At 37.7% G+C, this 13,098-nt stretch overlaps 1 protein-coding gene across 8 annotated transcripts; it reads left to right on the forward strand.

Annotated features, from left to right (window-relative positions):
* Positions 1-437: 437 nt before the first annotated feature.
* FAM76B (family with sequence similarity 76 member B) lies at positions 438-10,915 on the forward strand. Of its 8 annotated transcripts, none has more exons than XM_039718319.1 (9): positions 438-588; positions 814-868; positions 2,387-2,542; positions 3,418-3,614; positions 5,563-5,610; positions 5,810-5,890; positions 6,559-6,694; positions 9,351-9,452; positions 10,086-10,915. In XM_039718319.1, exons 1-9 carry the CDS (start codon positions 521-523, stop codon positions 10,173-10,175), a joined length of 933 nt encoding a protein of 310 aa, XP_039574253.1. In that variant the 5' UTR covers positions 438-520; the 3' UTR covers positions 10,176-10,915. The 8 variants fall into 8 exon arrangements, with proteins under 8 accessions (XP_039574253.1, XP_039574254.1, XP_039574257.1 ...); XM_039718320.1 differs by having other exon boundaries at positions 6,562-6,694; XM_039718325.1 differs by having other exon boundaries at positions 484-614; positions 766-868.
* Positions 10,916-13,098: the final 2,183 nt, after the last annotated feature.

Consider the following 13,098-nt stretch of genomic DNA (forward strand, 5'->3'; position numbering starts at 1 on the left):
AATGGCAGAGCGGGACCGCCGCCGCCGCCCGGCGCAGGGCAGGGCGCCCGCGGCGGGATTGGCGGNGGCGGGCGGGCGGGGGCGGAGCGGGCCGGGGCTCGGCCGGGCAGTAACGCGGCGCTTCCCCCGCAGGAGTGCCGCATCGCCCACCCCATCGTGAAGTGCACCTACTGCCGCTCCGAGTTCCAGCAGGAGAGGTACGGCGAGCGGCCGGCGCGGGTGCTGGAGCCGGGCCTGGCGGGTCCGGGGAAGAGCAGGCGGAGAGGGGATCCTATCAATCCCATAAATATCCCCGGGGCGGGTGCCAAGAGCACGGTGCCAGGCTCCTTTCGGTGGTGCCCAGCGACAGGACGAGGAGCCGCGGCCGTAAACTAAAAGAGGAGAAGTTTCACCTCCACATGAGAAACTGAGGGTGGCAGAGCACTGGAACAGGCGTCCCCTCCCCATTCCCCTCCCTCGGCCCGCCCGTGTCCGCCCCGCCGGATGGCGGCGGCGGGCGCGGCGGCCGCCCCGGCGCTTTATGCGTGCACCAAGTGCAATCAGCGGTACCCGTTCGAGGAGCTCTCGCAGGGCCAGCAGCTGTGCAAGGTGCGGCGGCGGCCCCGGCCGGGGCGGCGGGCGCCTGCACGCGTTCCTGTGCCGTGTTCCTGTGTCACCTGCTCTAGGTGGCTCTGCCTTGGCAGGGGCTTTGGACTGGAGGTGCCTTCCAAGCCAACTCCTCTCTGATTCTGTTTGCAAGTAGTTGCATGGGGAAGAATATCAAAGTGCGTGTTCGTCGCCTAATTCAATGTTGTTGCCATTTTATCTCTTTAGCAAAACCAACACAATATGCAAGAAATGTGCCCAAAACGTGAAGCAGTTTGGAACGGTGAGTAGCTACTTGGCTCTTTATGCTGAAGTTGAGCTTGTTTGTGCTTCAAACCAAAAACAAAGTTCTCTTGCAACTAATCTTATTTTCTTCTGATAAAAAAAAAACCAAACCCAAAACAAACCCACCCTATAGATTGCCATCCAGAAAGGTGATGGAAAAGCCTGGCATCTCTTGATTTCCTCTGTGGGTTACAGTTTCTTTTCCCAAATTGAAATCCATTGGGGTTATCTATAGCTTAACAGTTAAGAGTAATTTCAATATAGCTCTTTGTAACAAAGCAATGTTATTTCATGCCACACACGTTAAATTATTCCCTGCATATTCTCATAAGCACACGCTTCATGGCAGGAAGACTATTAGCTCTCATTGTTCTTAATGAGTGGTTAATGTGAAAATCTAGTAATACCACATACTTCATATTATGTAAGTCTTAAAAAATGCATGTTAGTCATGTCGGGCTAATAAGTACAAAAGACTTTGAGTATTGTCTGCATTCATGTTACTTTGCATTTTCTCATATTGAATTTTAGCTTCAGTTCTGTTGGAAAAATGAATTTCTCTATTATGTGAATGCACACATTGTATTTGAGCTGCCCTGCAGATAGGAGTTTTAGGAGGTTTCAAGATAATCTTGTTGTGAAACAAAAAGGCATAACTTTCCTATACTTAAACCATATTAGTTGAAATTCAACTTATTTGAGAAACATAATAGCTGTTGGTATGTAGTCAGGCACTTTGTGAATGTGTATGTAAACTGAACAAAGAAATGCTTTCAAAAGCTAAAAAGGCATCAAAATGAATTACAGGACAGAGCCATCAATGATTTTATCAGTAGTTCATCAAAAAACAGAACTGCAGTGAAGATAATCAGCACTTCTAACCTATGAAAACTGACATCAGTTTTCTTTTTCAGCACTCTATTAGTCTACTTGAGTGTGTGATATAAAAGTTGATAACCTGACCTGATAGTTCAGATCAAATAGACCTGGACTTGGCTTTTGTTTGGTGGTGGGGCTTTTTTGGTTTGTTTTAGGTTTCCTGCAGGATTGCAGGGATTAGGATACTAATCTTGGAACTGTAGGGTTATTGAATCCCTGAGCTGTGCAAAGGAGAGAGGTGCCATCAGAAACTTCCAGTCTAAAAAAAATCACTTGGTTACTCTTCTTTTATAGTTCTGTAAGTAGTTTTTTTAATAGTGTAGTAAAACAGAGAGAAAATGTCAACATATTTAAAAAAAATAAAAAGCAGTAGGTGTAGAGGTTAGTAACCAGATAGATGTGTGTGTTTCTTTTATTGTGTTTGTGTTTTCATGGAAAGTTGAGGCTGGTTTTAACCCTTGAAGAAGCATCATTTAGAGGAAAGGTTTGGTACTGAAGATAAAAATGGTAGGGAAAACGTTTTCTGAGGTAGGTTGTTTGAAGCTCTTCCAGTTCTGAAGCATCATTGTGCGAATTCAAATACCTGTGTTCATTACTGCAAATACAAACGTGTTGACTTCAACTTTTTTTGTTCCAGCCCAAGCCTTGTCAGTATTGTAACATTATTGCAGCATTTATTGGCACAAAATGCCAGCGTTGCACCAACTCAGAGAAGAAGTATGGGCCGCCCCAGACCTGTGAGCAGTGCAAACAGCAATGTGCTTTTGATCGAAAAGAGGAGGGAAGAAGGAAGGTAGGCTTTGTTCCACATCTCTCATGGCTTAGGCTGACAGTAGCATTCCTCTTTCAGAAGAGAAAGATTAACAGGAATGTATCTTAAGTTCTCTAGTACTGGATTAAAGTTGCTGATCTGTGCTTTACAATATTTGAATTAAATTTTGTAATTTGCAACTGGTATTTTAGCTACTGAGCTAACTTTTAATTAAATCACTCTTTCTAAAAATAGGTGCATAAGTGTTAGCAGACAATTGTAGCTAAGGAAACAGAAGTTAAGGGGAACAGAAGTTAAGCAGCTCAATGGTTCCTTGTGTTTTGATATTTATTTTACTTTTATTTTCCTAACCATTAGATCTCATGTATGTTCATAGCTTGAATCTGTCACTTTACCTCTTCTTATTTTCCTGCCTTCCCTTTAAGTAGAGCACCAGAGAGGTAGACTGCTCTGAGCAGCCCTTTGTGTTCTGTTTTGTTAAATGGCTTTGGTGAGTGCCACTTTCTCATTCCAAAAGGTGCTGAGAAAATGACCTCAAAAGCCTCTTGACTGAACCCAAGAATAATGCTGTTTTTACAGAAGAATTTATCTGGGACAAGTAACATGTTGTAAAAAAAGACTTGTCTTTTTAAAAAGTTATTGTTATTTCTGAAATGTAGAGCAGGTTCAAAAATTGCTAGGACTCTTTGTAGCATAACTTTAAATGACAAGTGGAGTAAGATTCACTTTACTAAAAGAAACTTGCATACATTGGAGATACAATAGTGATGTTTCATGCCAAAGATATCTGTTTTCCCAAAGACAATGGATGAAGTGAAACAAAATCTCCTTGCAAATATTGAGTACGTCTCTCTAGTGCAATGTACTTGGAAATAACCCAAATTATTTCTCAAAAGGTTGATGGAAAGCTGTTGTGTTGGCTCTGCACACTGTCCTACAAGAGAGTGCTACAGAAGACAAAAGAACAGAGGAAGAGCCTGGGATCTTCACATTCTAACTCCTCATCCTCATCTCTTACTGAGAAAGACCAGCATCATTCAAAACACCACCACCATCACCACCACCATCATCGTCACAGCAGCAGTCATCATAAGTAAGTCTTTCAAAAATCAAAATATTGTTGGTAGCTCTTCATCTTCTGTGTTCTGTTTGTACCGAGATAGTAAGAAAAACTATTTAAAACATGGTGTCAAAAGCAATAGCAGAAAATTGTTCTTCATGGTCTTTCAAAATTCTTGGATTCTTAGAGTTTGAATGAAGGTGGTTCATTTAAAAATTAGGAATTCTTGGTGATTGTCCAACTAGTTGATGTTAAAATCGGTAACAGGTCGAGGAAAAAAGCTCATGGAATGGCTACAGAAATTAGTTACTTGAGGGCAAACTTGTATTTGGGTTTCTATGCAGCAGCTGCTGTGTGGTACCTGCATTTGCCAAAGTTGTGTATTAGCAGTGAGAATCCTCATCCTGACTTGCTTCACCCTGACTTATTTGTGTACAAATACTCAGAATTAAGAGGAGAAGCAGAAACAACAGTGTGGGATTGCCTTCAGTCTAGAAGCAGTTTGTACCTCTTTGCTAGCTTTTATAACAAGTCTTGCTGGAGTAGGCAGTTTAGGAGTAGCTGTGATACAGACCTAGGGACATAAGACTGTCAGTTCAGTTTCTGTCACTCTAATAACATTTCACATAGTTTTGTCCCATTTTCTGCAGCTTTTCTCCACACGTCATCTCTGGCCATGGCATAAACAGCGTACCAACCTTAATGCACATATCACATTTATTTAGTCATAAACTCCAGAATTCATTTTGGATTTTGTGCTGCTATAATAGTAGTCATGATTCTTATTTTCGTTGATATATTTCTGGCATCATAACTTCAGAACTACTTACTTTTTTTGTTTGATAGTAAATACTATGTCTGCGGTGGTAATGACCCTGATCTCAGACACACAGACATTTTCCTTCTAAACTTTACATTTCTAGTGCTTATAATTTTTCATGTTATCTGAAGCTTGCCTGTCTAAATGTGACTTAAAGATAGAAGGAAAATAAGATTAAATTATATTGGTAATGAGTAAAAGAGAAAGGCCCATACTTTCACTTTAAAAAAGAGAAAATATTTGGCATTTTAGGAATTTGAAGAAAAAAATTTTCTCGTCTGTGCATTGAGATATTGTACTATTCCTGTTCTTTCAAATCTGTGCTGAAAATTGAATTACAGAAAGTTAAATCTAATTTAATGCATTTGGCACAGGTACAGTAGGGATTAAATAAAAAAAATAAGCTCTTTACTACAGGACAGAGCTTCTGATATACTCAAGAGTTACAGCAGTGCTTGTATCAATACAGATGACAATGCTGCTGGTTTCCCACCTTTTTTTCTGTAGACTGCTACAGGTCTATTGCTTCTGGTCTAATTAATGTGACTCTTTTCCCCTGTCCATTTCAGTTTTTTTTAAGGTTAGACGATAGAGACAGTGAGGTAGAAATGCACATTCCTGGAGCTATTTCACTCAGTGCAATCTTCTTCATTCTACCATTGCTGTATCAGTGTTCATTATTAGTTCCTTTTGAAATGATTGAAAGCAAATGTTTACAGCTGAGAAGCAGTTATTTTCAGGGATCCAAAACTTAACTTTACTCTTATGGCACCAAATGAGCACCATTTCAGGCAGTGTTCATATGGCAGTATGGGAATCCCAGGAGAGCTGCTTTAGACCAGCTGCCTGAGTACAAGATTAGCAACACAAAGTTCACAAAAATTGGGAAGTATCAGCAAAAAGGTTTAGCCATCAGTCTTGAGATCTACCCCTTGTCATTTGTAATATTGTAGATATTTAGCTAATAAATAATTTTATAGCCTCCTTACATACTATAAATGATGGTCAGGAGCTTCAGTGTCCAACTGAAAATTCATAAATGCTCACCATATTAGGAAAAAAAAACTGGGAAGGATTTTTATCAAGTACAGATACCATTCACATAAGCTTACAAATAATGGCATGTTTGATCAGTTACCAAGTACATTTCACGTATTTCAGAATCAGCAATCTGAGTCCAGAACAAGATCAGGGACTATGGAAACAGAGGTAAATATGATATTATTTATTAATTTTCTTTTCATTTACCTTGCAGTTTTCATTTAAAGAATTTCTTTTTTCTTGCATTTCTGGCTAGTCTCTAGCATTCCACCTAGCAGCATGAGTTAGTTTTTTCACATGTACCAAATGGTGATATTAGAGAGTTGCATAGTATGAGGCTTTAGGTTTACATTTTGTTTGATTTCAGCCATAAATCCTCTGCAACTATTCAGAATGAAACTCCAAAGAAAAAACCCAAACTGGAATCCAAGCCATCAAATGGAGATAGGTAAAGTTACATTTTTGTAAAGCTGAGCCATTTCAACCAAAGAGAGCACTGATTTGTGGCTAGTTGCCTTTCTTTGTTTGTCTGAAGAATGAGGGATGTGAAACTTGTGTCCTGCCAGATGGATTAAGTGGCATCTGAGTGCTGTCAGTCAATTAAGTTACTTCATTAGCAGAAAACTAGCAGTTATTTTCCTGCTTTTAAGCTGTTTGGGGCAAAAATAAACAAAGCTTATGTACAAGGTAACAGTTATCAACCCAAAGGTGTTCCCTCACATCGGGAAATTGTTTTATCAGTTAGATGCAGGGTAGAACCTGCTGCTTTAAGCTGACCCAGTATCTAGAGAATTCTTTTGAATCTTAATGTGGGAGACTGAATATTTATTCTGTCTCTGGCCAAATGGTCAGAATAAAAGTTAAAAGTGGCTGCTTCAGTCAAAAGGTATTTGTCCCCCTCAAAGCTAATACTGAATTATATTTCTGCAGGTGTATGTAATGTGTGCCATTAGTAAGGTAATTTGCCAGTTGCATCCATTTCTGTCAGGTACATACTTTTTTTGCATTAGTCCTTAAGGATGTTTATGGAATTATTAATTATTGAATTTGAAAATTTTTAAAGTGTTTTTCTTTTTTCTTTTGATGCTGTAAGTAACTATTGGTTTTCACTTTTAGTAGCTCTATAAATCAGTCTGCAGACAGTGGAGGAACTGACAACTTTGTCCTCATAAGTCAGCTGAAAGAAGAAGTAATGTCACTTAAACGTCTTCTGCAGCAAAGAGATCAGACTATTTTAGAGAAAGATAAAAAGGTAAAAATTACACCTGCTTAATAAGAACTTTATAATTTTGTTTTCTGCTTTGTAGTCTCCTAAAAATGTCAAAACACTAAGATAAAACAACAGTCAGATACAATTGTTTTATATAGCAGCTAATCGGATCTTGACACCTAAAGGAAAGATTTTGGACTCTTGTATCATGAATATATTTTGTCTCCTAAGTCAAAGAGTAATTCATCTTGCCTCACCTCAGCCATGAAGAAGTTAGTCTGTTACTCAGGGTGCATGCCACATGTCATGGATAAAGTGTCAGACTTTGACACTTTATCCATGTGGTTTGCATGTTTTACATGCTCTTAACTGAGTCATGGCAAAGAGTAGTAACCATTCTGAGTTTAGCACAGTTTTTATTTAGTTTTAATCTAAATCAACGCTAGCCATAATAAGTTGATGTCCAAATTTTCATTTGTAGTGTATGAAAATTAAGTGGGTTTTTAAATAGCATTGGTAAGTATGTGTAGTATGAGTTGTCAAGTCTTTGTGGGTAGTCAGAGACTAGAAGAAAAGCTTGGACTAAGTGGCTGTCAGTCAACAAAAGTTGAGTGAAATTGTCAGGCCCAAGTGGCTGCAGCAAAACACTTACAGAAGATTCACCCTTTAAACAAACTAATGACTAATAAGAAAAGAGAAATAACAACAAATACACACTTTGATTTGCATTTGCTTTATTTCTCTGCCATCTGAATAACTAGGTGCTTTTAGGACATGGTAACAGTGGCTCTAGAATGTCTGTTCAGGATTGAGTAGGTTACGGAATTGTATTCCAAACAAATGTATTATATTTTCAAGTCAAAATTTTGATTTTGAATGCATGGTGGCCTACCAAACATTGATGGTTAAGAAAGACTCATTCATACTGAAAGGAAAATGCTTATACTTTTAAACCATAGTTTACTATCTTCATTTCTACACATAGTTGTGTTTTGTAAAGGATATTGATCCTATTTTCATTTATGTCACTGTTAAAATATACCTAGTGTTGGAAGTACTTGCTATTTCAAGTCTTTAAGTGTTTAATGTGAAAGAGCTGAACAGCCTGTCAAGGATTCTCTTTAGGTATTTTCTTCAAAGGACAGACATTAGGCCCTGATCTCTCTCTTACAAAGCTAGGAGAAGATCGTGAGTTAGTAGGAAATTCACTTATCTCTTTTTATTTTCAATCTATTAGGCAAAGCTAACAAAAATGGTAGGTAAGGAAATGTCACCTACTTCTGCATAACCACTGCAGTGACTTGTTTTGTGCTGTTTCCATAGGGAGAGCATCTATTGCGTCCCCGCTGCTAAAACTATTTTACTTCAGGGTTCTTCAAACTTAGTCTCCTTCAGGCACAAAGTCCTCACTTTCAGAATGTCACTTACTTTTTCAGCTGCTGCAGAGAGGACAAAAGCTGAACACATTATACAGTGTTTGCATTGCTGAAAAATTACAACAAATGAACATACTGCAGTTTTTTTTCCACTGTGAGGTAGAAGACATGTACAGGGTGAAAAGCCTGAGCCATACCTGTGGGAGCTTGCTGTTAAGGTTGTGTCTCAAGATTTGTGAAGGGACAGCATTTGAACAGTTTTGAATTCTCCAAAAGTAAAGCTTCTGAATTGTATAGCATGGCAACAAAAACAGCTCAGTACACCAGCTTTACAGATTATTCATCATTTTCTGTTATGAGTCAAGGTATCAGCCATGTCAATATCAGTGCTTATTGTTTGCAGTACTAGCCCTGTTTGTCTTCCAGCACAAAACCTTAGTGAGAAACTACAACGTTACTGTGGAGCCCTGAGACTTTGTTATTAGGAGAGGACCACAGAGTGCTGCATGTTCACAGGTAGTGTGTTTGCTCAGCTAGTTCCATATTTCACTGTGGTGCAACACTACCACTAGTTTCTCTTATATTTAGTGTGAGCTGTGTGGCTTTGCACCGGATGCCCTGTAGGCTACAACACCCATAAGGGATGCCTCGAGCAGCAGTGTGTGTTCAGCGAGTTATCTACCATTATAGTAATATTCCTGCACTTGGCCATTTGATTGACTGTTCTTTTAAACAGTATCTGTTTCACTACATGTGGTTTAACACATACTAAGGTTGGCAGTAGCAGTCTTGGTAGTCACTTTAGGAGGGCATTCTCTGGTTTGTTATGGCAGGCATCTTTGCTTGCAAAGAGGCTCCATTTCCTAATAAATCTGGAATGTATACATTGTAGATATTTTTCCTTCTGCTTAGGACAAAAGTAGTGTAAAAGGACACAAAAACATCCTTTTTATTATCTTTGTAGGAAAGATTTTTTTGGGTGTTACCATATAACTGAGAGATGTAACTGAAGATTGTGGTAAGCATCTCACAGCTGAAAGAATAGCAAACACTATAAATCACTAGTCTTGTATTTGATTTTTTTTTTAATACAAAATTCTGAGCCAATAGTATGGTTGTATGACTACAGTTGCTTTCTGCATATAAAACAGGTATACAGATTTTTCAAACTGCTTCTCAAGTGCTGAGCTGTCAGTACTGCAATAGTAATTAAATACAGCATTTCCTGAGATTCCTGAGCCTTCACTAAAGATTTCTCATCTTGACTAGAAGATGTATCCTGTTGCAGTTCAGGGAATTCTCATAGGATCTGTATTTTTCAGTTGACAGAATTGAAGGCAGATTTCCAGTACCAAGAGTCTAACTTGAGGACGAAGATGAACAGTATGGAGAAAGCTCACAAGGAAACTGTGGAACAGTTGCAGGTGCGTAATTGCTTATCAATGCTTGGGAAATACTTCAGGTAGAATCATATATTCAGCATGTTCATTCAGGATGGTTCACTCCAATACAATAGTACCAAGTTCATGAGTGGTCATTGCTATGCTTAATTTTGGATGCATTGTACAGCAGTTCTGGAGCCAACAGACAGTCTCCATGTGAGTTAAACTCACTCTTTGAACTTTAAAAGGTAAAGCCTTACCTCACATGCTTTCTCAAAGTTTATTTTTTGTGTCTGTTCTCTGACAATTCCTCAGTTGTCATTGGGCTATGGATCTGATTTAAGCACTCAGCATTAACACATTGTCATCTAGATGTCTCTTGTTAAAAGGTGTTTTTATCAGGAGGAAAGCCTGAATTAGTTGCCTTACAAATCACAGACTGAGCAGACACTCAATGCAATAGTGGATAGACTAAATTTTGCAATATGGGGAGTGTGATTACTTTCTCTGGTGAAGACAGAATATGCATGTCAAGAAACATATACATTTCTTTGAAAAGTGATTATTACCTTCTCTGAATGTTCTTAGCTTGTACATTTTGAGAATTTGTTGATAAATACAAAGTGCATGGCACTACTATTTCAGTAACTCATACCTTTTTAATCTGTATTGCAGGCCAAAAACAGAGAACTACTCAAACAGGTCGCAGCATTGTCAAAGGGTAAAAAGTTTGATAAAAGTGGGAGTATCCTCACATCTCCTTGAGGAACTGGTTCTTTGTGGGGTTTGCTACTCAATGTACATTTGAGTAATTCTGTGAAGCCCTTAAAATCCTGTGTAGTGGAAAAAATATTTTTGCACACCAGATTAGTTGGCATGTTTCCTACATGTTTTTATAATTAATATGCAGCATTTTTTTAGTTACTGTTCAGATTAAATACTTCAACTGGCTTGAAGAATGTTTTTATTTTTTTGATATTGGAAACCTTTTGCCAGCAATAGTATTAAACAATTGCATAGAGAACATAGCAGTGTTCTCTCTGAAAGGACAACATGCAATAACAAACTAGGTGTACTTTTTACAAAGTAGCAACTGAGTCTTTTAAACTACGATGATGTCAGCCAAAAGTTCATGAATCTGCAGTGACACTGAACACTGGTTTCTGGCAACTGTTCTTTTGCTTTCTATGAAAATATAAATTTGGAATGGAAATCATGGTGCTCTCAAGTGGAACTAAAAAGAGGCATATATGTATGTGTAAATACAACTGTAACGGTTATATTCTTAGTTATAACAAGTAATTAGTGTTTTACATTCTTGTGATAGGGACTGACTGAAAGATTATCTATTGTACAGTAACAGAGGCAGTGTGGTTTTTGTAAGATTTACTGTAGACTTTTCTTGCAAGTGCCTTTCTCCAACTGTTTATTTATAGGAATGTTGGTATTTTGTACATAAGGTTTTTATGTTTTAAAAATCATGTTTAATAAATGTTTTATGTAAATATAAATGTGTGTACAGAGGAATCTGAAACAAAGATCAAAGTGGCTAGTGCAGTGCTCGAAGCAGCATTAAGAGCTGGCTAGCTGATTGATGGACAGTGAGTATTGGCTTTAGATAACCTTTGTAGCTTGTGTCTGTGAGGTGTAGAATTTTATTAGTGCTGCTTATGCCAAACACTTCCTGAACAAAAACCAATTTTTTTTTTTTTGCCACACTGGAGTTTTGTGGTTTGTTTATACATTTTTCCCATTTGGCACAGCACTAATTTTAATTCCATAGCAGACATTGTATTCCAATGTTACATCCTATGCTAGTGATACACAGTCAAAGTTTTAAATGCGTTTTTTCCCCATTCTCTGATTTAAGGTATTTGGTTGTAACTTATGGTGATTCTTCTTAATGAATTGCAAGATTCACATCCCCCACTGAAGATGCACACTGAGAAAAGAGTAGCCAAAACTAACGGTCTTGAAATTAATTAAGGGAATGGATGTGGGTTTTAATGTTTTGGTTGGATTTTCATTCTAAATTACATCAGTTTAAGGTTAGCTCTGCTCCTAATGGACATGAGTCATATTCAGAAATTTCTATTAAACAATAATTTGGTATACCCCAAGGTATCTGTTCAGGAAGGTAAGTTATGAATCAGCATAAAAGGAAGTAGACTTACATGGGTAAAGGTTTAAGTCAGCTCTGGATACTGACTGGTAACAGGGTAGCTGTTGATATTTCAGCAAGCTTGATTGTGTAGAAACAGCTACAGATTTTTAATTGAAGAGCAAAAGTCTAAAGACCCTTGGCTGTTCACCCAGGTACTAAACTATGAACACTTTCTCAATAGTTAAATGAGTTCCAGCAGCAAAAGACTACTGAAAAATATGAAAAACTTGAGCTATCTTGTTTCATATACTATATGTGTATTTTTATACCCTAAAATCAACTTTGTAAGTTTATGAAAGCTCCTCTTTAAACATATTAAGCTAGGGTAAAGAATGCTGCTATCTTTGGGGTTGTTATTAATTTTGCTAGTATACAAATTTATTACTTTTATTAATTCAGAATTAATATTTGGGTCATTTTTTTCCATTTTGATGGTGACCCATACTCAGTGAAATGAGTTTTAAAATACCGAAATACATAGCAAAATTAAATGTTTGTATTAAGATTACTTAATGATATGAGTTCAAGCTGCAGTCAGGACATTTTAAAGAAACAAGCAGAAGTTCTGTGTTAGAAGTAATTGACTTCATAAATCCCAGTCAGAAAAAATTTTAGGGGTTTCAGAGTGTTTAGTTCTAAACAAATACCTGTGGGTTTTCTTACATAATCTCATTTTTAACATTAAGTTTTTTAAATTCTTAACTAGCCAACTGAATCCCAGTCCTGAGAATCATGTTCTGGAGCTATAGATTATTGACATAATAAACTGATGTTCTTTAAACGTGGATCTGCGAGGAGATTGTTGTACTGTATTGTGCTTTTTTAGCCTGTTTCCAGATGTTGATTAGCATTGACCAGTAATGGCCATTTTGGCTCAAGTTATTTATGTATTTTAAGCCTGTGAATATTGCAGCCCCCTTTTAGATAGTTTGTCCAAATCCACGTTCTGCAGTGAAGCTGTTCAGCTGTCCACATGTATAGATAATTGAAATCCTGTACTGGCACACATCTGACCGTTGACATTTTGTACCTTTTCTAAATCCAATGTTTCACAATAAAATCTTGTCAAAACATTCACCTGTCCTCTAAAAATTATTCAAAAATCCATATTTTGTGTTAATCTTTCATGTTGTGTCACTCACTAAAAGTCTGTGGTCAAAAAATGGGCAGAATTTAATATTTCAGTTTCTATTAAGATTAGAGACCTTGGCCTGTCTACACATTGTAACAAACTAGAGCTACAGATTACTTTGTCTCATGAAAATATTTTTGTTTTCTACAACAGAATTATAATTTATAGAAATATTTTCCTGTTAAGAAGAAAAACACGTGAAGTGACATTGATAATTTCTTTGTTCCCTTTCTTGTGTGAGGAGTTAGGTGCCCACAGCAGCATCCTGCTGGCTATCAGTCACAGTGGCTCCTAGTGTTTAGAGCACTGGTGCAGCAGATTGTAAATCTCATTTTATATTATTCTCAGCAATCGATCTTTGCTGTTCTACTATTCAGAAGAATACTTCTCAT

The sequence above is a fragment of the Passer montanus genome, unplaced genomic scaffold (assembly GCF_014805655.1).
Source record: "Passer montanus isolate IOZ18808 unplaced genomic scaffold, ASM1480565v1 scaffold4, whole genome shotgun sequence".
Taxonomy (NCBI): domain Eukaryota; kingdom Metazoa; phylum Chordata; class Aves; order Passeriformes; family Passeridae; genus Passer; species Passer montanus.